This window comes from Sceloporus occidentalis, unplaced genomic scaffold, assembly GCF_023333645.1.
Source record: "Sceloporus occidentalis isolate IW3139 unplaced genomic scaffold, rSceOcc1.0.p SCAF_9, whole genome shotgun sequence".
Taxonomy (NCBI): domain Eukaryota; kingdom Metazoa; phylum Chordata; class Lepidosauria; order Squamata; family Phrynosomatidae; genus Sceloporus; species Sceloporus occidentalis.
In genome coordinates this window covers 16,378,747-16,398,556 of record NW_028316989.1, presented here as the reverse complement: position 1 = coordinate 16,398,556, position 19,810 = coordinate 16,378,747, and the positions used below count along the sequence as shown (strand labels likewise).

Below are 19,810 nucleotides of genomic sequence, written 5' to 3'. Positions count from 1 at the left end.
GGCTAGATTTGTTCAGAGGATATTTGCCTTTGCATTTGCAAGTTACACTCTCTCATCCTCAGAGGAAGACAAGTGCTTTGATTATGTCTTCCTGCATGGTAGGAGTTGGGCTGGACAACCCTCGGGGTCTCTTCCAACTCTGTAATTCTCTGATCCTATGAAACTTTGCCTTACTCAAACATGAACAAAGTTAACCCAGTTATCTAATTTTCCCCTGCTCAAAAACAGTAACAGCTCTCTGTACCATCCCAAGAAACATTCAAAGTATTTCACAGGCTCAACGACACTGAAACATAAGATTCTTGCACAGACAGATTTCTTCACAGATTATTTCCTCTGGCAGTCATCTGGTCTTAATCGACCGAATTAAATTAGACTCCTTAATGTTCATTTTTTAGCTTCTCTGCCTGCCACTCAAAAATGTGGGGCTGTGTAGAAGTGCCCTTAAAGGCGACCCGAGGTGACAGGCTTTAATAGCAAATTCTAGAACCTTTTAGCATTGCTTTCATTGTATATGCACTCTTTATTATTTTCCCCATCTACTAGACAAACTTGACATGAAGTTAATGTCTTCTGATAGTAACTCTCTCCACATTGCCCACTCTATTCTGAATTCTCACTAGATATAACTAGGTGCATGCTATAAAACAATGATCAATATGGTTGCAGAAAATTCCACAGATATAAAAGGTAGGGATCCATGTTGCAGTGGTTTAAGCATTGGACTACAACTCTGGAGATCAGGATTCAATGCAGCCATGAAAGCCCACCTTGGGCCAGTCACACTCTCTCAGCCCCTGAGAAACCCATAATAGGGCTACCTCAACGTTGCCGTAGGTTGGAAACTATTGGAAGGCACATGACGACGACAACAACATTGGCAGGAAAAATATATGTTCCCAACTTTCTCAACTGCCACGGATTACTCAAAAAATCATTCAAGATTACCTACCTCTTTCATTACATTTTTAGCAGAGAAAGTAGCTTAAAAGGAAGGGGAAACAATACGTTCTTGAAAGTTTATGTTGCACATCTGTGAAGGATTTGAAATTTTATAATTAGGTTAGCAGAACAGGAAGGAATCTGAGTAAAGTGAAGAGTCATAATGGAACTATGGCTGCACCTCTTTCTTACAGCAGTCCATACCATGCTTAACACTTTCCTCCCTGCTTTGATATAAGAAGACATTGCCTCTTTCATTCCATTTTTGTTCAAGTACTGAACAAAGAATCATAGAGTTGGAAGAGACCGCAAGGGCCATCCAGTCTTGTTCAGTACTTGATTCCTGCAACATAAAGTGATGGCATATACCCAAAAGACTGATCTTTTTGCATGACAGAACATTGCTTCAAACACAATACTATACCATCATCCAAAATCACATAATTGACTGTGAGCAAGTACTGTATTTCGAGAAGTTTTACCAGTTGTTTCCTTTGCCTTCATGTGGATGCATTAGAGTGGTTTTCCTGAGCATCTTACTTGATTTTGTCTGTTCTATGAACTTTCCATTTCTAGTGGAAGATAGATCTAACAGCTATATGAGAAAAATACATTGTACAGTATTTGTTTCAACCTTTCTGCTTATTAGTTTCAAGTGATATCCCTCAGCTTCACTGACCTCTAGTTCCCAAGAAAGATAGCTCTGACAGATGTAACTGCAGTATGGAAAAATATACTGTATTTGTTTCAAATCTTAATCATTTCAGCTGTTATATTCCAGTTTGAATGAGCTCTAATTCCAAGGAAAGGCCTGTTCTACCTAGATCTGGATCATTCCTCTCCCTGTCTTTGTCGCATATACACACTTTCTCTCCTTTTCACACTCACACACACACACCACCAAAGACCTTTCACGAACGCTCATGCTTCAGTGGCTGCCAAGCAGCTATGTATCTTTCATCTTCAACCCCAAAGGACTTTGTGGCTGCAGATATTTAAAGGAATTCCCAACCCCCCCCCCCGCCCCCATATCTCCCTTCTTGGGGGCCTTTAATGCTTTTCATAGCTACAATTAGCTGAAGGCCAAGCACAACCTTTTAAAACACCAGAGCTCCTCATTTCATCAATCATTCTGCAAAGAGATGGAATTATGTTGCTAATGTTAATTTCATCAGACAGGGAGCTTATTTCCTCTGGGGTAAGTGCATGTCTAACTGTGCCATCATAGACTAACCCTAAATTGCCTATATCTGGGTCTTGTAGAAAGAAGCCAGGGAGGCTAGGACAGCTGGTAGACAGCTAGATAGCTGGCCTTGACGTATCTGTGTTATACCATGTTAATGCACTCGAAATGAAAGGGAAGGAATCATCCATGTTCTCCTTGTATGGGAAAATTTGGAGGAAGGGAACCTAATACTGCAAGGACCAAGGATATGAATAAGACCTTTTTCCTTTCACCATACTTCTCATTCTAAAGTGCTAGTTGAGCTCATGGAAAAAGTCCTCCCCATTTCTTTTCTTCAGGTGCTGTCATTCCTTGGATCAAATATTGATCAGGAAGGAGACTGCGGTCAAGAAATGAGGAAAGGACTAGGAATGAGAAGGGCAGCTATGAAAGAGCTAGACAAGATCCTAAAGTATAAAGATATACAACTGAGCACTAACACCAGAGTCATCTAAGCCGTTGTATTCCCCATCACCATGTGCAGATGTGAGCGCTGGGCTGTGAAGGAAGCAGATAAGAAGAAAATAAATTCATTTGAGATATGGTGCTGGAGAAGAGTACTGAGGATACTGGGGACAACCAAAATGACAAACAAAAGGGTCCTTGAACATGCCTGAAATCTCCCTGGAAGCCAGGATGATCAAGTTGAGGCTGTCGTACTTTGGCCACATCATGAGAAGGAATGACTCATTGGAAAAGACAATAATGCTAAGAAAGGTGGAGGGATGTAGAAAGAGAGGAAGACCATATGCCAGATGGTTAGACTGAATGAGGGAGGTCATGGGTATGAATTTACGGGACCTAAGCAGAGCAGTGGAGGAGAGGGGATCTTGGAGATGTCTCATCCACAGGGTTGCCATGAGTCAGGGTCAACTCAAAGGTGGTGAACCACAACTGTTATTCCACTTCTGATACTACTGTCACTTCTATATCAAAGCCTCTTTGCACATTTCAGAACATGAAATGATAGTGTGTGAAGATTTTATCTTCACTGCAGGTAAGATAATTTGCACCAACCTACTTTTGCGATAATCCCAACCTGGCCTGCATGGGTTATACCAATTGCCAGTGACTATTCTAAAAGCCATGGACACAACCTGGTTAAAGAGAAATTTAACGGACCATGATGAAAACTGGGCACAGAAACATGCTGAGAAATTTCTTGGCTGTTTCTAGACCTGCTAGGTTGGTTCTTTCACTCATATTTGGCCTACAAGGCTAAACATTCAGTATTCGCTGTGAAAATGTGCAGAGTTGAAGAAAGGAGTGACTTTTGCATACTTCAAGGTTACTTTTTACTGTTCTCTTGGCCAATATATCTTGGACATGTCATGGCCATTCCTAGGCCTTTGGGTTTAAATAGCTGATCTGAGCAACCGTGGGTGTCAGAAAATGTTTAGGTACACAAAAATAACCAGTGCAGACTTTCTCTGGATCCTGAGAAGGCTGTCACTATAACATCAATAGTCAGACTGTCATTTTAATAGGATCTGAAAGAACCTATCTTGTGGCTTTCACTTCTTTCCACTCAGGTTAAATTAGTAACACACATTTAAGGCATTTCTTCAGACAGAATGGTTTGAAATGAACCTCAGAAGACATAACACTTAAAGTCACTGCATTAAATAGCAAGGGCTAATATTTGTAGACTATCCCAGCTCACATGCTAAGCAAGTGAAACATCACCTCTAACATAAATTTTAAAATGTAAGCTATTAAATATTAAAAGTATAACCAGGTTGAGAATAATATTTCTGGATGTACTTTATTCCTGCTTCTAAATTGCAAGTCTGTGATGTTTGCAATTACTTTTGAAAGGTGCCTAGATCTGTTCAGTCCTCTGGAGAAAGCAAGTTATTGTGAAACTACATCAGTGTTCATCAACAAAAATATATCACAGCTAGAATTCAACACAGAGTTTAGTACGCTTTAACTCATTAGACTCAATAATAAGCCAAACTCTATATTAAATAGCACCCCACTGTTATAATCTGGCATGTATTTTGTGTATTTACTATTACCATATCATCATCACCATCTGCACTTAGAAATTGCCCAGGACTCTCTAAATGCTGTAAAGGTACTGAACGATAAAGACATTCCTGGTGCGGTTGCAGATTTCCAAACAAATAGATTGAATATAAAATGGAAAGGAATGGGGAAGGAAAAGAAAAGCAAAAACTGGAGCAGCATGTCCTTCTCTGGTCAGTGGAAGAAGCTAGGTTCGTCTCAGTTACAATAGTTGTTCTTTGCGATAGGAGGGGGAAAGCAAGGTCCCCGCAACTGCTCCGTGTCTGGCCAGTTTAAGGGCAGTGTCCCTTGGTCCCTGGATTATAGATAAGATAGATAAGACAAGTATGTTTTGCTCTTCAGCTTTCCAATTCCAGGATGCTATGTGATAACCATACCATAAATGCACTGCTGAGCAGATAAGTGGTGTTTTCAGCTTGGCTCATCTGAGGTTTTTTTATTGGAAGACACATTCAGGTACCCTCTTCCTTCAATATTTGTTAGAGTTGTTCACACACAGTAGTGGGAAGTAGTAGGATGCACCACAGTCGGAATTTCTACTTGCATCACTGTCCAAATCTCTACTTTACCCAAGAAAGATTAGGAAGAACATCTTGATAGCAAGAGTTATCTTGCAGTGGAAGACGCTGCCTCAGAGTGAGGTGGAGTCTCCTTCTCTGGAGGTTTTATACAGAGGCTGAATGGTCATTGTCAGGAATGCTTTGCTTGTGATTTACTGCATGGCAGAATGCATGGCAAACACACACACACATGCACACACAAGGGATTTTATGCTTCATGTGAAACTGGAATAAAAAGGATTTCTCCAACTGCTTTTGTACATGTTTTCTTTCTGCTGCAGTGGTCACCTAATGAAGTGATCTTTCCTCTCTAACTACTATAGTCTGCAAATTCAGCTACTGGAGAAAAGGAGTAGTAAATGCAATAGTTGAAGGAGAAGGAAGATCACATGAAGTATTGTGTTGTTGTGGAAGGCTTTCATGGCCGACATGCATAGTTTTTTTGTGGTGTTTTCAGTCTGTGTGGCCAGAAAAACCCACAGAAAACTATTGTGTTGTCCCCCCCCCCCCCCCCCCGAATTTACCAAGACTAAACACATCTAAGATCACACACTATTAGTAAAATTGTGCTGGGACCATTGTAGGCTCCTGATGCATCTTGCCATCAAAAGTTTATATCACTATAAATCTCTACTCTTTATTTTCTTGGCCTTCATAGGTGGAAAAAAAATCAATCGGGGTACATCCCTTTTGCACATTTCTTAGCTGGAAAATGCGTGTGTTGAATTTCTGTCTGCTGTGTAGTTGTTAATATGGGGTGTTTTTTTAACCCTTCCTTGGGAAAAAGAAGCAACTGCAGTGCTTCTCTCTAGAAGTAAGTCACAGTGTGGGTATCTGGATTAAAGATAGTTTGAAGATAAACAATGAGCAACCAACAACTAGTCATATTTATTCCAATGGACATCTTCCTGATATCCAGCAAAACGTACTTCAAAGTAACTATGCCTAGAACCGGAGCTTTAGTCCGCCATCAATAGTTGTATGAACAGGTTCCAGTAGAAGAATTCCTTTGAGGTACACCAACAAGACGGCTGCCTCCCAAGTCAATGGGCCTTGACCCTTTCCAGAAGGGATTTTCCAGCAAGGAACCAGACAAGATGGATAGCATTCACCACGCAGTGGGAGAGATGCTGAGGTTGCCTTCTCTTTCCTACAGAATTAACTAAGAATTGAGGAATTAATTCCAGAAGTTAGTTATTAATTACATGAGAAACCATACTAAAGAGGAGTACAGAGATGAGACTGTAAGGAATGGAGAAAGGAATAGGAAAAAGGGGGGTGGGTGGGCTGAAGCCCCCCCCTTCCCCCCCTATTCCTTTCTCCATTCCTTACAAGTATGTTTTCACACATGACTATGCTATATTATATGACTTTTAAAAGGATGAGGACAAATGTTGCACCAATTGCGTCTTCCAAAAATTCATCAAGCTCAAGAGAAGGGCAATGAGAGGTGGAAAGTAAAATCCCAAAAGGTGTTTTGTAATGGCTCTATTGCAGGTTTTAAACTGAAATTTGAACAGCAAATTAACATAAACATAATAATTTCCACCTTTCTAATGTTAACTATAATTGATCTAGATTGTTTTAAACTTACTAATGATCAACTAAATACATTAAACCTTTCTTCTTTTTTTACTAACTTTCCTATCTCTGGGAATCCTGGCCTACATCCAGCAAAGTCATTTTGCTAACAAGGCTAACTAGGAGACATCAAATCAATGGAAATAATGTGATTTCCCCACTAAGGCAATTGGCTGAAAAGCCAAATGTACTATCTCTCATTAACCAATTCCGGAGCAAAACGGCTCACGTAATTTGTTGCCACTCTTTTTCCCATCGCAGTTTGGTGCAATATTTGTCCTCGTCCTTTTAAGAGTCATATAGTATAGCATAGTCATGCGTGAATACATAAAACACCCACGACTGTCGACAAACTGGTGGCACCTTTGGAAAGGAGGATACGAGCTGCAAGGACGTGGAAGTAATACAGTCTGACTGTTTCCACATAGAAATGGCTTTTTCCTCCAGCTGAGCTTGAATAAATGAAAAGTATGAGAGTCTACACCGGCTTGGGAGTTCGAGTCATCAATCCCTTGCTAGGTACTTCTAAACCACTTCAATGCCACTGCCCAAGCTGTTTTTCCAGTTCACTGCTGGGCATCCATAAATATAACAGAAGAACTCTCTTAAGGGCATTTGTCTTACTTTTTTTGTGAGGAAAGGAAAAACAAAAGCCCAATGACTTTATTTCAATCCAGTGTTGGGCGCAAGGGCACTTGTAAGCTTAAAACAAAAATCTTGCTTCCAAAGCAAAACCTTTCACCCTTGGTTATATGTGCTAAGTTGTCCCCATGTTGTTCTGCCAGACTGGATGTTTGATTTTTTTGCATTTGTCTTTGTTGCTTGATAGGCATCTGAAAGTGCTAAAATCTTTGTTTTGTGCTATAATGGGGCTGTAGACAGCCTGTGTCCATTGGACCATTGAAGTGCAAGGGAATCTGTGCACTTTGTCTCCCTTAAAATTCCTTCAACATATCCAAGATACTTTGCAGTTATGTGAGATGGGGTCTTGAGCATATTTGCAGATGGATCATATCTGCACTCGTATGAACTCGGGCATTTACAACTAAAATCACAGAGAAGATATAAAATGAAAAATGCACTACCAACTCTATAGTTTTTTGTGGGTTTTTCGGGCTATGTGGCCATGTTCTAGAAGAGTTTCTTCCTGACGTTTCACCAGCATCTGTGGCTGGATGCTTCTGAAGATGCTGGCCATGAAAGCCTTCGACTTCACACTACCAACTCTACTTGTTCAAAACACTCATATGATGTCCTTGCATTTAAACCAATCATTCAAACCCGACTTCTATTATCTGAATGACAGATGCTGAAGTTTTCCCTCAAAAATCCCACTCATGTTTAGATTGTGGGCAGAATGATGTTATGTTCGATGTTATGTTATGTTAAGAAGAATGCAGAACTTCCATGAAACTGATTTCCCCCCCACCATATTTTAGGAGAAGCTGCACTTAAAAGTATGGGTACTCTGTTGACAGCTGCTGACCATTCTAGATATCCCACCCTGATGTCAACAGCAATTTAAGACATGCATCAACAATGGGGGAATAAATATGAACCAATGTGTTCTCAAATGTCACAGTATATTGTTTTCCAAATATAGGATTACCCAACCATTTAGTGACATCTGCCGAGCTGACCCACAACAGACTACAAATCGGATGTGGCAAGGTTGCTTACTTCATTCTTTAAGTGGTCATGGGTCTTGTACCTGCAGAGAGTTATGTTCAAAACACTCCAGAGTTGAATATCTTTTGACAGCAACCTCATCCTCACACTCTCAGCAAACATGTGGTCATGTGCCTCAGCATCCTTCCTTGGTCCTGTACTCGCTGTGAAATTAATGCAGGATGTGGAAGGAAGGGGATAAAGAGGATGGAGTATGAATTCACAGAAAACCTCTCAAAGAACCACACTTGCCAGGAACCAGTCTGTTCTTCTTTATGGTCTCTGTAAAACAAATAGAAGATGAGCAAGCTATTTTACCATAGGCAGATTCCATGTCAAATGAGAAGGGAAGAGAGAAATGCCCAGGTCTCCACCTTAAATTCAGTTGCTAAAGCCCACCCTCATTCTAAAAGCCCAAGAGTGAGAATAAACAAGTCAGTGACTAGAACCAAATGGCTGTCTTACAAAAGTCCAAAACAGAGATACGTCTCAGTTACTGTTAAAATCATTCTCTTGGAATAACTCTGCATTCTTTGTTCATAATTCATAAATTCGTAGTTCATAAATTCATAAGTTCATAGTTCATAAATAAGTGAAATAATTTGCAAAGCCTACTTGGAAAAATCATACTAATATCGACAGCCTTTCCTTCAGCCCATCATAGCAAAGGGAAAGTCCAAATGATCAAAAAAAGGGAATACCTTCTGGTAACACAGAAGGCTAGAGCCTATGGACATGTAAAGAATGTAATGGAATCTCAAGTGGAGAAGGGTCTTGCATTAATGTCTCAAACACTACTTTGAACAAAAAGAATATATCTGGTTTGGTCCATGACTGCTGAATCAAATATGATTTCAGTGAATAAACACACTTGAAGACAAATTCTGATAACCAGGGGGGTGGGTGGGTTTTAGACTGAATCTCTAGCCCCAAGAAATAGCTGTTCTCATCCTCTGAATGATAGCCCAGAGGACTTCATTTGAAGTTCTATGGTCAGAGTGAAATTTCTCCAGGACAGTGGAGACACATGATAAAAGGTAAAGGTGATGGTCCTGACTCAGAAAGCTATGTGACAGATGTTAATGGAGGGCCTGTGTATATCAATCAATGCCATTTTATTTGACACTGCTGGTAATAGTGATGCTTGTATGGTGGTGATGGATTCAGTAGTGGAAAGAATTGGTCTGCTGTGGCCACTGTTGGTTTGCAGCTCAACTTTTTGACTTTACAGCACTGCTTCTTCCTCAGAGGACAAGACAGCTCTAGATTCTTCTGTTTTCCCTCCTGAAAAAGCTCCTTCAGGGTCACTGGAAAGCAGTGGTCTTGAGAGGTGTCACTTGCTCACACTTTCAGTACCAACTGCACTTTAGCAACTAAATTTAGGGTCATTTTGGATGTCAAATGCAATTATGTTTGCATTGAGGACCTAAGTTCTCAAGTAAAGATGCTCTCAAATGTAATAGGAAACATACATTTTGGCATTCTCTGTATCCATCTCCAACAGCCTCTATTACATCACATGATTCTTTTAGCTCTTTCTGCCTTGCTAACTGCCAGTAAGGTGGTCTCCTGGGTTTCTTGGAGAAGACAAAGGGCCCAAACAGACAGGCCAAAATAAAGCTGCTTCGGGTCACTTTGGAGGTATGCTGTTTAAATGATGCATACGTCCTAAGGGGCTAGAAGCCATGACAAACCCATGCTCCAGTCCTTATTACTGGAGCGCATCTTTGGTGCAGCTTCTGGCCTCTTAAGATCTGTGTGTCATTTAAACAGCGTACCTCCAAAGTGAACCGAAGGAGCTTTAGTTTGGCCTGTCTGTTCAGGCCCAAAGTCAAAACAGAAGTGAAGAAGTCCCACCAATGGCCTATAAGACAAATACATCCTCTCCATTCAGTTGCATGGAATTTGCAACATGTTTGCTTTCCTCTTCATTGCATTACAGTGCAATTCTTACTCAGAACCCCCATTAAATTCTTAGAATCATAGAGTCATAGAATCGTAGAGTTGGAAGAGACTGCAAGGACCATCCAGTCCAACCCTATTCTGCCATGCAGGAAATCCAAATCAAAGCATCCCCGACAGATGGCCATCCAGGCTCTGCTTAAAGACCTCCAAAGAAGGAGACTCCACTACACTCCGAGGGAGTTTGTTCCACTGTCGAACAGCCCTTTCTGTCAGGAAGTTCCTCCTGATGTTGAGCTGGAATCCCTTTTCCTATATCTTGCATCCATTGCTCCATTGTGTCCTATTCTCTGGAGCAGCAGAAAACAAGCTTGCTCCCTCATCAATATGACATCCCTTCAAATATTTAAACAGGGCTATCATATCACCTCTTAACCTCCTCTTCTCCAGGCTAAACATCCCCAGCTCCCTAAGTCGTTCCTCATAGGGCATGGTTTCCAGACCTTTCACCATTTTAGTCACCCTCCTTTGGACACACTCCAGTTTCTCAATGTCCTTTTTTCATTGTGGTGCCCAGAACTGGACACAATATTCCAGGTGGGGCCTGACCAAAGCAGAATACAGTGGCACTATTACTTCTCTTGATCTTCTACTTCTATTAAAGTTTTCTACCAGGTAAGTGGGGATAAGATTACAACCTTCTCTCTTGTTCCTCTGAAGATTTCAGTAGTCACTGGGGAATAAGTGTAGGGAATGATGCTTCTCTCCTAACGCACTGATTCCATTAAAACGATGATGCATTTTGGGTAGCATTCATGGCATAGCTTGGGATGTCATCTGTCAGAACTATAATCTGGAGTGACAAGCTCAGTGCTTCTTGACTCTGGGAGAAGGGGGGAGGAAGGGATGAAATGCACTTTTCCCCATTGATTTGTGTCCTGCCTTGATAATTCAGCACAGCTTTTGCTACATTACATAGGAACCAGCAGGCAAGGAAGAGCAGAAATTCAGAAGCAAACCAAGCTCTCATCTTTGTTGGATAGATGTGTGTGCATCTTCTTCTGGCAGCAAGAGTTACATCTGTCTGTTAACTACAGGTTTTGATGGCTTTGCTGGATGGGGTTGTCCTTTAATAAACCATTTATAATTTGAAGCTGGGTTTTTAAGCTCTTTCTTTTCTGCAGCTTCTTTTCTACGGCTTCTCTATGAATAACAAATATCTCATAGCTAATTTTATCTACGCTTTCCCAGGGAAGGCAAAAGTGGCAGCTGAGGTATAAAATGTCTTGAGTGGATTGGTGTAGTGCTATTTAACTGATATAGCTAATTGGTCCATTATTAAGTGTATGTCTGCCTTAAGGTTATGGCATTTCATTTTGTCATTCCACTCCATCCATCACATTTAGTGGGGGGGAGGGTTGGAAGAAACCAGAATACTGTCAGCTGTATGTCTCTGAACAAAATGAATTAATAAATGAATTAATATGCTTAGCATTGACAGTTCTTCATATTAGTAATACTTTTAAAAAGCCAGGGGCATGATTTGAATCCAAGATGTCTTTATTCTTGGGTCTATCTTTTAAAGCACAATAGTACATATATCTACTAGAAATAAGTCTCGCTGAGTTTGCATTCAATGGAAGTATGTGTGAAATTGCAACCTTAGACATTGGCATCAAAGAATGTAACTATAAGTACTTTTCACTTGATACAAAGGAAGCTTCCTTATACCAAATCAGACTGTTTGTCAGTTCTGTCCAGTACTGTGTACTCTGTTGGTATATGTTGTTTAATGGAGCACACCAGATAATTCCAGAAGAAAATAAGTATGTGCTTTATAGATTATAGTAAAGACTTTGAATGCATAGATCACCAAAAGCTATGGCTAGCTCTTAAAGAAATGGGAGTGCCACTACTTTTGATTGTCCTGATGTGAAATCTGTACTCAGGTCAAGAGGCTACCATTTGAACAGAATACCGAGAAACAGAATGGTTCGCAGTTGGCAAAGTGGTCAGGCAAGACTGCACTCTATTGCCCTATTTGTTCAAATTGTATGCAGAGAAATGTCATAAACAGAGCAAGTTTAGACTCAAAGGAAGGAGGAGTGAAGATCGGAAGGAGGAGTATCAATAGCCTAAGATATGCAAGTGACAACATACTACCAGCAGAAAATAATAAAGTCTTGGAACAATTATTGAAGAAAGTCAAAGTGGAAAAAGCTAAGGCAAGCTTAATGTAGAACATTAAGAAAACATAAATAACAACTAAAGAGAATTTACATTTAGATGACAAAGAAATTGAAATAGAAAAACAGTTCCCATACTTTGAATCAATCATTGATCAGAACAGAGACTGCAGTCACAAAATCCGAAGAAGACAAGGACAGGGCAGCTATGAATAAAGTGCAAAGGCATAAAACCGAACACTAAAGTTGGATAGACCAAACAATTGTATTTCCCATCGCTATGTACGGATTTGAGAGCTGGAAGATGAAGAAGGCTGATAGGAAAATAAGCTCATTTGAGAAGTAGTGCTGGAGAAGAATGCTGAGAATATCTTGGTCAACCAAAAAGACAAACAGATGGGTCCTTGAACATCTTCTGGAAGCCAAGATGATCAAGCTGAGGCTGTTGTACTTTGACCACATCATGGGAAGTCATGACTCCTAAGGAAAGACAATAATACTAGGGAAAGTCGAGGATGTAGAAAGAGAGGAAGTCCACATACCAGATGATAGCCTGAATCAAGCAAGCCACAGCCCTGAGCCTCCAAGACTGAAAATTTACTCTGACTGAAAATCAGTCTTCAGATCCTCAGGCACAAAGAGGTTTTCCTTGTTAAGCTTCTCAAACTAGAGATGGCAGGAGCTAAACCTGGGGGTGCTCTGCATGCAAACCACATGGTTTGTCACTAAACTAGGATTCCAGCATATTGAACAATGAACTCTTGTAAGAAGACACCCATATAGCTCATATTTGCTTCATTTCAGCAACATGTCAGAAAATAGTGGAAATGTTGGTAGTACACTTGAGGATGCCAGTTCTTGAGTTCATAGGATGTCCCCATGGTGCAAGAAAGCAAGATATAAAAGACATATGGGAAGGGTTTTGCTGGATGTTTACAGAACAAACTAGTCTAGAAGCAAGTGTTCCCAAATTCTGTGTAGCGCATATGGAATTTCATTTCAACAGGTGTAAGGAACAAGATGTAAGCATGATGCCTAACAATTCAAACTCATATCATAGGGTTTAAATGCACCATCTAGTAGTTAATGCCCACAGTAGTGAAACTGAACAGAGTATCTTTCTTGTTTATAATGGATTATTGCTTAATGTGTAGGAAATATAGATATTAGTTAATATATAGGACTTTGCTATTAATATGAGCATCAATGAAAGGTTAGAGACAACAGATGAAAAAGGGATAGAAGGCCACAGGGGTGTTCTGCAGGCTTCACTGGTCATCTGTTGATAAAACAGGTAGCAAAAGCAGACAGACATTTTTTTACTCAAAGAGCAAGCAAATATTTCCAAATAGCATGCAAAGTTGAAATTCTTACCAAATATTGTTGCATCTCGGATATATTACATTAATTATTTTTACACATATGCACACGCCAGTACAGACAAAAACAAATAAATGTATTAAGAAAAAGGAGAGAGGCATCTTTTCCACAACTTTTAAGCACCTCAGCTGTGGAGACAAAAGAATTGTTAAAAGACTCTAAACAAACCAGAAAATACAGCTGACTAGGGCTAATCCAGCCCAGCAGTTGTGAAAACAGAATCATAAGATATTTGCTTTTTTATATTAACTCTCGCACTCCGTGAGTGAGCCTGGTGCCTGACTTACTCAGCGCTGAATAAAACAAGCATCAAAGCCCAGCTGCATGCAACCTGAGACATATCAGGACTATATCATGCCTGGTCCAAAAATTGTTTGTACAGTGTGCCCATGCCATACACAGGCGCACCATACATGGCTTTCAGCTTATGCTGAAGCCACACCATGGAAAAAACAATGGCGTGTGCATCCGTGGCATGTGCACCGTACTGTGTTGCATGCATGCACCCTATTGTTTTCAATGGGGTTCAAGCATATGCGTTTTTCCCTTACATAGGGGGACGGGATGGATCCCCCGCATAAGGGAAGGGCCCACTGTATTAGAAGCCACATTGTTATCAACTGCCATCCAGTTGATTATGGCCTATGATGACTCCATGAATAAGGGACCCCTGAGTCAACCTGTTGCCAACAGCTCTGCTAAGGTCTTGCAACTGCAGTCTTCCTCTTTTCCTACTGCCTTCTCTCTTGCCAAGCCTTATTGTCTTTTCTAGTAATATGGTCAAACCATGATAGTCTCAGTTTAGTCATCTTGGCTTCTAGGGATAGTTCAGGCTCAATTTGCTCTAGGAGCCATTTATTTGCCTTTTTGGCAGTTTAGGGTATCTGCAGAACTCTTCTCCAGCACCACACTTCAAATGAGTTGATTTTCTTCCCGTCAATTTCCTTCACTCTCCAGCTTTCACAATCATACATAGAAACTGTAAATACAATGGCATGGACAATCCTAACTTTAGTATTCAGTTATATATATTGACACTTTAGGAATCACACTGTGGTCTGCAGAGTCATAGTCCAACGCTTAAACCACTACACCACACTGTTCCTAAGGTTGTTCCTCTGAATGGGGAATGTTAGAGGGCTGGAAGAATAATCACAGAGCTATAGGTAGGTTCAATTCATGCCAGCTGTGGGGTCACCATTTTACCAAAGAGAACCCGGCTAGAGCCCAAGAAGCTTCAAAACAAAGGTACAGTAGGCCCTCCATATCCATGGATTCTTTATCCACAGATACAAGCATCCATGGCTTGGAAATACTCAAATCAATAAATAAATCCCAGAAAGCAAACCTTGATTTTGCCCTTTTATACAAAGGGTACCATTTTAGCATCCATTGTATTTAATGGGCCTTGAGCATCCACGGATATTGGCACCCACAGGAGGTCCGGGAACCAAACCCCAGGGGATGTCAGGAGCCCACTGTCATTCACTGACTAGCTAATGAATATCAGGCTTCATGTTTTAACCACTGGAATCATTTCCAGACTAGCAAAATCGACTTGATTTGCCATAGAAGGTGGGGTTGCTCTATTACCAGGAATAAGCAACAGCTGCCCACATGACCAACCCTCACAGCGAATCCTAGCTGATGGTAGGGAGGGACTGTTCTGGGAGCCAGCCATGTGGTTAAAATTGTATGCTGTATATTCTCCCCCCTCCTTCGCTTTTCTCCTTTTCTTTCCAGACATGCAAAATTTCTGTGTGCAGCCATAGATGTGTCTCTCAGCCATACCGCCTCTGCCTTTCCTATTCCAGATGCTGACAGGCTCTGAATCAGAAGAGAAGCAGCTCTTCCCCATATCTGCTTGGAAACTGGACAGGGAATGAATAACAGAAGGGAAGAAAGAGCAAAGTTGGTTATTTTTCTGGCACATGGATGCAATTATGCAGCGCACATTCCAGAGGCGTTACTTTGAATCCTGAGCAGGTCTGCTTGCCATTCCTGCGTGGAAAGACATTTTTTAAAAGGGAAGAAAAGTCTCTCTCACTGAGACGGAATGTCTGCGCTTTCCATCTTGTTTCTAGGTAAGTTAAGAGATTTTCATTTTATGTCGCTTCCTAAGAACCGAACTTACAAATGCAACAGCATGCATTAAAGGAGGGGCTCTTTAGCTAAGAAGTTTGTTCATAAAGAAAGACTCACATCAAAGTTTGCTGAGCATGGAGGGAATCTGTTTCCAGCTTCTTGCATATTTATCATTAACACAAGCAAAAACAATAGTTAAAACCATTTTTCCACTCTCAGCTTAAACACAGCTGAAAGTGTGCCATGTTCTAAGTGTGCAGCTTTTGTTTTTACACAAGCTTTTAGACAGTTGCATATTTCTCTTGAAGAAAGCTGAAATGCTGGTTACAGGGTGTTCTCTCTCTTTTCCACACACACATCAGGCAGAGGTTTTAAAAGAACAAAACCTGAAGTGAATTTGCCTTCTTTAAACCTGAACGAATAATCGTCGTTCCAGGATTGGGGGTCAATCTGCTTAACTTTTTTCTTTCCGTACTCTTGTGAAGGAATTCATTTCTGCAATTTTAAAAAGAACCTATTGTTTCCAACCGATATCGTCGGCAGCCCAAATTAGAAACAGATGTGCCAAAGTACAAATGGGAGGGAGGTAGAAAAGAGTGATGGAAAGAGGGGGCGAAGGGCATAAGATACAAAAACTGGAGAGAGAAATTAAAAAGATCAGAAATGGAGGCTATAGATGGGATTGATGGCACAGATGTGGATGATCAAATGAGGGATGGGAAAGGGAAGCAAGAGAAAGTACAATAAAAGAAAAGCAATGGTTGTTTAACATACTATTACACACTCAAGGTCCAGAAAGGCTGATCAGTTTTTCCAGGGACCACCAGCTGATGATGGTGTCTTAAACAAAGTACTGACACCCACAAGACTTGTATGTTTGAAAATATCTGGGGGTATTTGCAACATGTATATTGTGCATTTTGGTTGGCCCAAGAAAGGTATCATGGTTCGGTGGGGTGTTGATGTTTGAAAATGTGTTTTGTATGTCACATACACAAAGTAGCCAATAACCAAGATATAGCGCAATCCAAAGATAAGGCTGTTGAAGAACCAGTTGTTACAGTAGGAGAGATTTAATCCTGTGCTCTAAACTCACTGAATTCAATGGGATATCAAATTTCTTAACTCTGGCTGTATTGTGGCCACCATTTATAAGAAGGGGAATATCCAGAGGAACTAGTGAAGAAAGGCTTATTTATTTAAAGTATACTTCGAATTCATATTGCCATTTTATTTTAAACATTCTTATTGCAAGACCCGTTTATCACAACTACTTTGAAATATAAAGAACATTTGCTCCAAACAGCAAAAAAGCTGCTGTTTTGTTGTGTTTTTTGCAATACGCCCATCCCAAGGAAAAACCACATTACCACCAATTATATGTTTGGAAAATTCACTACAAAATGGAGGAGGTAGAAAGATGGAGGGAATTCTTAAGAGTAAAATAAGATTGGTTTTCCTTGTAAAAGAGTTAGCTGTAGTAGCCTCCTCTACTAATCCAAAGACATCATAGTGTGAAGAATGAGTTGACCCCCTCTCCTCGTATATATTACATTGAATTGACAAGCAGACAGGTTTGCGGGAGGGGAAAAGTCTACAAGAGAGTCGTATAAAGGCTTCCATATCTTAATTTCTCAACCCTGGAAGAGTCAGAGTAAATTCAAAGACAGAAACCCATCTCTTGGGAAAGGCAAGGAAGGCAAATATCAGCAAACTCTTTAAAAGGTTTGATGGAATGAAGCATGAACAATGATGGAGCTGAAGGTGTTGAGAGCTGATGCTTTTGAACTAGATGACACTGGGTCATCGCCAGAGCTGGCTAAGAAGGAGTAAATATGAATCTAAGGAGGAGTAAATACAAATTCTTATTGCCACCAATTTTCCAATACATCCGTTCACATATGAGCTTTCTTCTCTTGAGCAACTCCAAGCATCTCTACTACCAGACAGACTGCAAAGTAGAGCTTAGGTTGCAAAAAGTCTGTTGTGGTAGAAAGTGGAAGCATGTCCCTTCTGGCATAAGCCTTCACATTGATAACTGTGGAGCATGGCTTTGGAAACCACTTCCATCTCCCAGCCTTCTGATCACAGCAGACTGAATCAGGAGACTGGCATCCAATAGCTGTACTGTTAAAACAAATGACAGCATGCCACAAGCTCTTTTTCCTCCCAACATTTGCTAGTATCTAAAGGCAGAAAAGACAAATGGAGCACAACAGGAAGGACTGGAGATGAGGCTGAAAGGATAAAAAGACCTTCAAAAGCCACCCAAAGGGCTGGTGGAGATAAGTGGTCTAAGAGTGATTGTATTCATGGTCTCTTTGTTGGATTCCTGGAAGTCATAATGACTGGAGAGTTCTTTGGTGTGACCCTACAGGGCTCTTCTTACAAGGCTTATCTGACATATAGAGTTCTTCCTCAATAGTTATTTTATTTCATCTTGTGACAATATAAATCCAAATTAAGTGGGGTTTTTTTCTTCTTTCTGATGAGATCAGACTCTTTGCTGCTATCTTATTCACATGACACAATATACAAAGCAGGGTCAAAACCGTAACAAAATACTAAGGTATGGGGAGGCCTGTTTGCTAAAACTTAAAGGTGAGTAGTAGGCAAATCTATCCATACACTGACCCATAGGCTTTAGGTATGCATTACAATTCAGGGTACAGTACCTCATTCTCCCAGAGTACTTAACTGCTATACAATTTCCACACATATTTAACATCATATATGCTTATAGAAATCTCAATTCTCCAAGTCTTTATGCAGACAAAATGAAAGCAATCCATGCCTGGAGGTGCCAACAAGCTAGGAAGAGATATGCAATTGTACAAAAGGTGTGCAATTGTACAAAAAGGTATGCAATCGTACAAATGGATCTAGCTGTTAAATTAGCAATCTGTAAACCGCTCTGAGAGTATGGCTGAAGAGCAGGCTATAAATACCTAAATGAATCAAATAAATATAGAAGTCACACACTCTCAGCCTCAGAAGAAGGCAAAGGCTAACCTCCTCTGAATAAATCTTGCGAGGAAAACTCCATGATAGATTTGCCTTTGGGTCACAACAAATCAGAAACACCTTGGAGGTAAACACCAATAGATAAACTAGCTTAAATGTTCATTTGTGCCCCAAACACATGTGACTAGAATTTGGAAATGCAATATTGCCAAGTATCCTAAAGGCACCGGATCCCATCTGATTGTGCAAGCTAAGCAGGGTCTGCTGTGACTAGTATTTGGATGGGAGACCACCAACAAATATCAGGTGATGTAGGCTGTATTTTAGTGGAAAGAACTGGCAAAACTATCTCTGAGTACTCTTTGCCTAAGAAAACCCTGTGAAATTCATGGGTTGCCATAAGTCAACATACATCTGGAAGGCACATATATGCATACACATATTTAAATCCAATTAACATACATGCATACATCACCTATTCTTTTTTTCATTTCCAACCTATGGCATCCCTGAGGTGAACCTATTATGGGGTTTTCTGGGGCTGAGAGTGTGTGACACACCCAAGGTCACCCAGTGGGTTTCCATGGCTGAGCGGGGAACTGAACCCTGGTGTGAAAGCTAGTGTGGTGTAGCAGCTTAAGTGTTGGACTATGATTCCGGAGACTAGTGTTTGAGTCCCAGCTCAACCATGAAACCTGCTGGGTAACCTTGGGCAAATCACAATCTCTCAGTTTCAGGGGATGGCAATGGCAAACTCCTCTGAAGAAACTTGGCAAGAAAACCCCACTATAGGTTCGCCTTAGGGATGCCATAAGCAGGGAATGACCTGAAGGTACACAACAACAACAACCAGAGTTGCAATCCAACTCTCAGACCATTACATGACATCTAAACAGCAACAAAACTCCGAAGTTAGCATGTAAAAATGTTCTTGCTGCTACTTGTGGAAGTACTCCTAGCATTCAGGACCATGTACAATGGCAATCTGTGAACTGCAGGTATGATATATTATATGAGTGGCTTATACTTGTATATGGTACCCCTGATTCCAATTACACTTGCAGTTAAAACACAATATTTTTAACAAAAGGAATCCTGGATTCCTCTCCTTTGCTGTTCCATATCCTTAGGACAAATGTCAGGAGAGGAGGGTGGCACTCTTCCATTCCATGCTTATTTATAAGACATGCACGGCTGCTTTGTAGAGCTCACTCTACAGAGAATTTTGTAAGAGCCTTGATAAAATTTTAAAGGCAACGGAAATGTTTAATATAGAACTGAATTCT

At 40.6% G+C, this 19,810-nt stretch overlaps 1 protein-coding gene across 1 annotated transcript in view; it reads left to right on the top strand.

The window, feature by feature from the left end:
* The first annotated feature begins 15,239 nt into the window (after positions 1-15,239).
* CLMP (CXADR like cell adhesion molecule) overlaps positions 15,240-19,810 on the top strand; it is a 43,327-nt gene continuing 38,756 nt past the window's right edge. Inside the window, exon 1 of the mRNA XM_089538219.1 lies at positions 15,240-15,559. Within this exon, the coding sequence (XP_089394345.1) occupies positions 15,532-15,559 (28 nt within the window). The 5' untranslated portion in view covers positions 15,240-15,531. The remainder of the gene's footprint in view (positions 15,560-19,810) is intronic.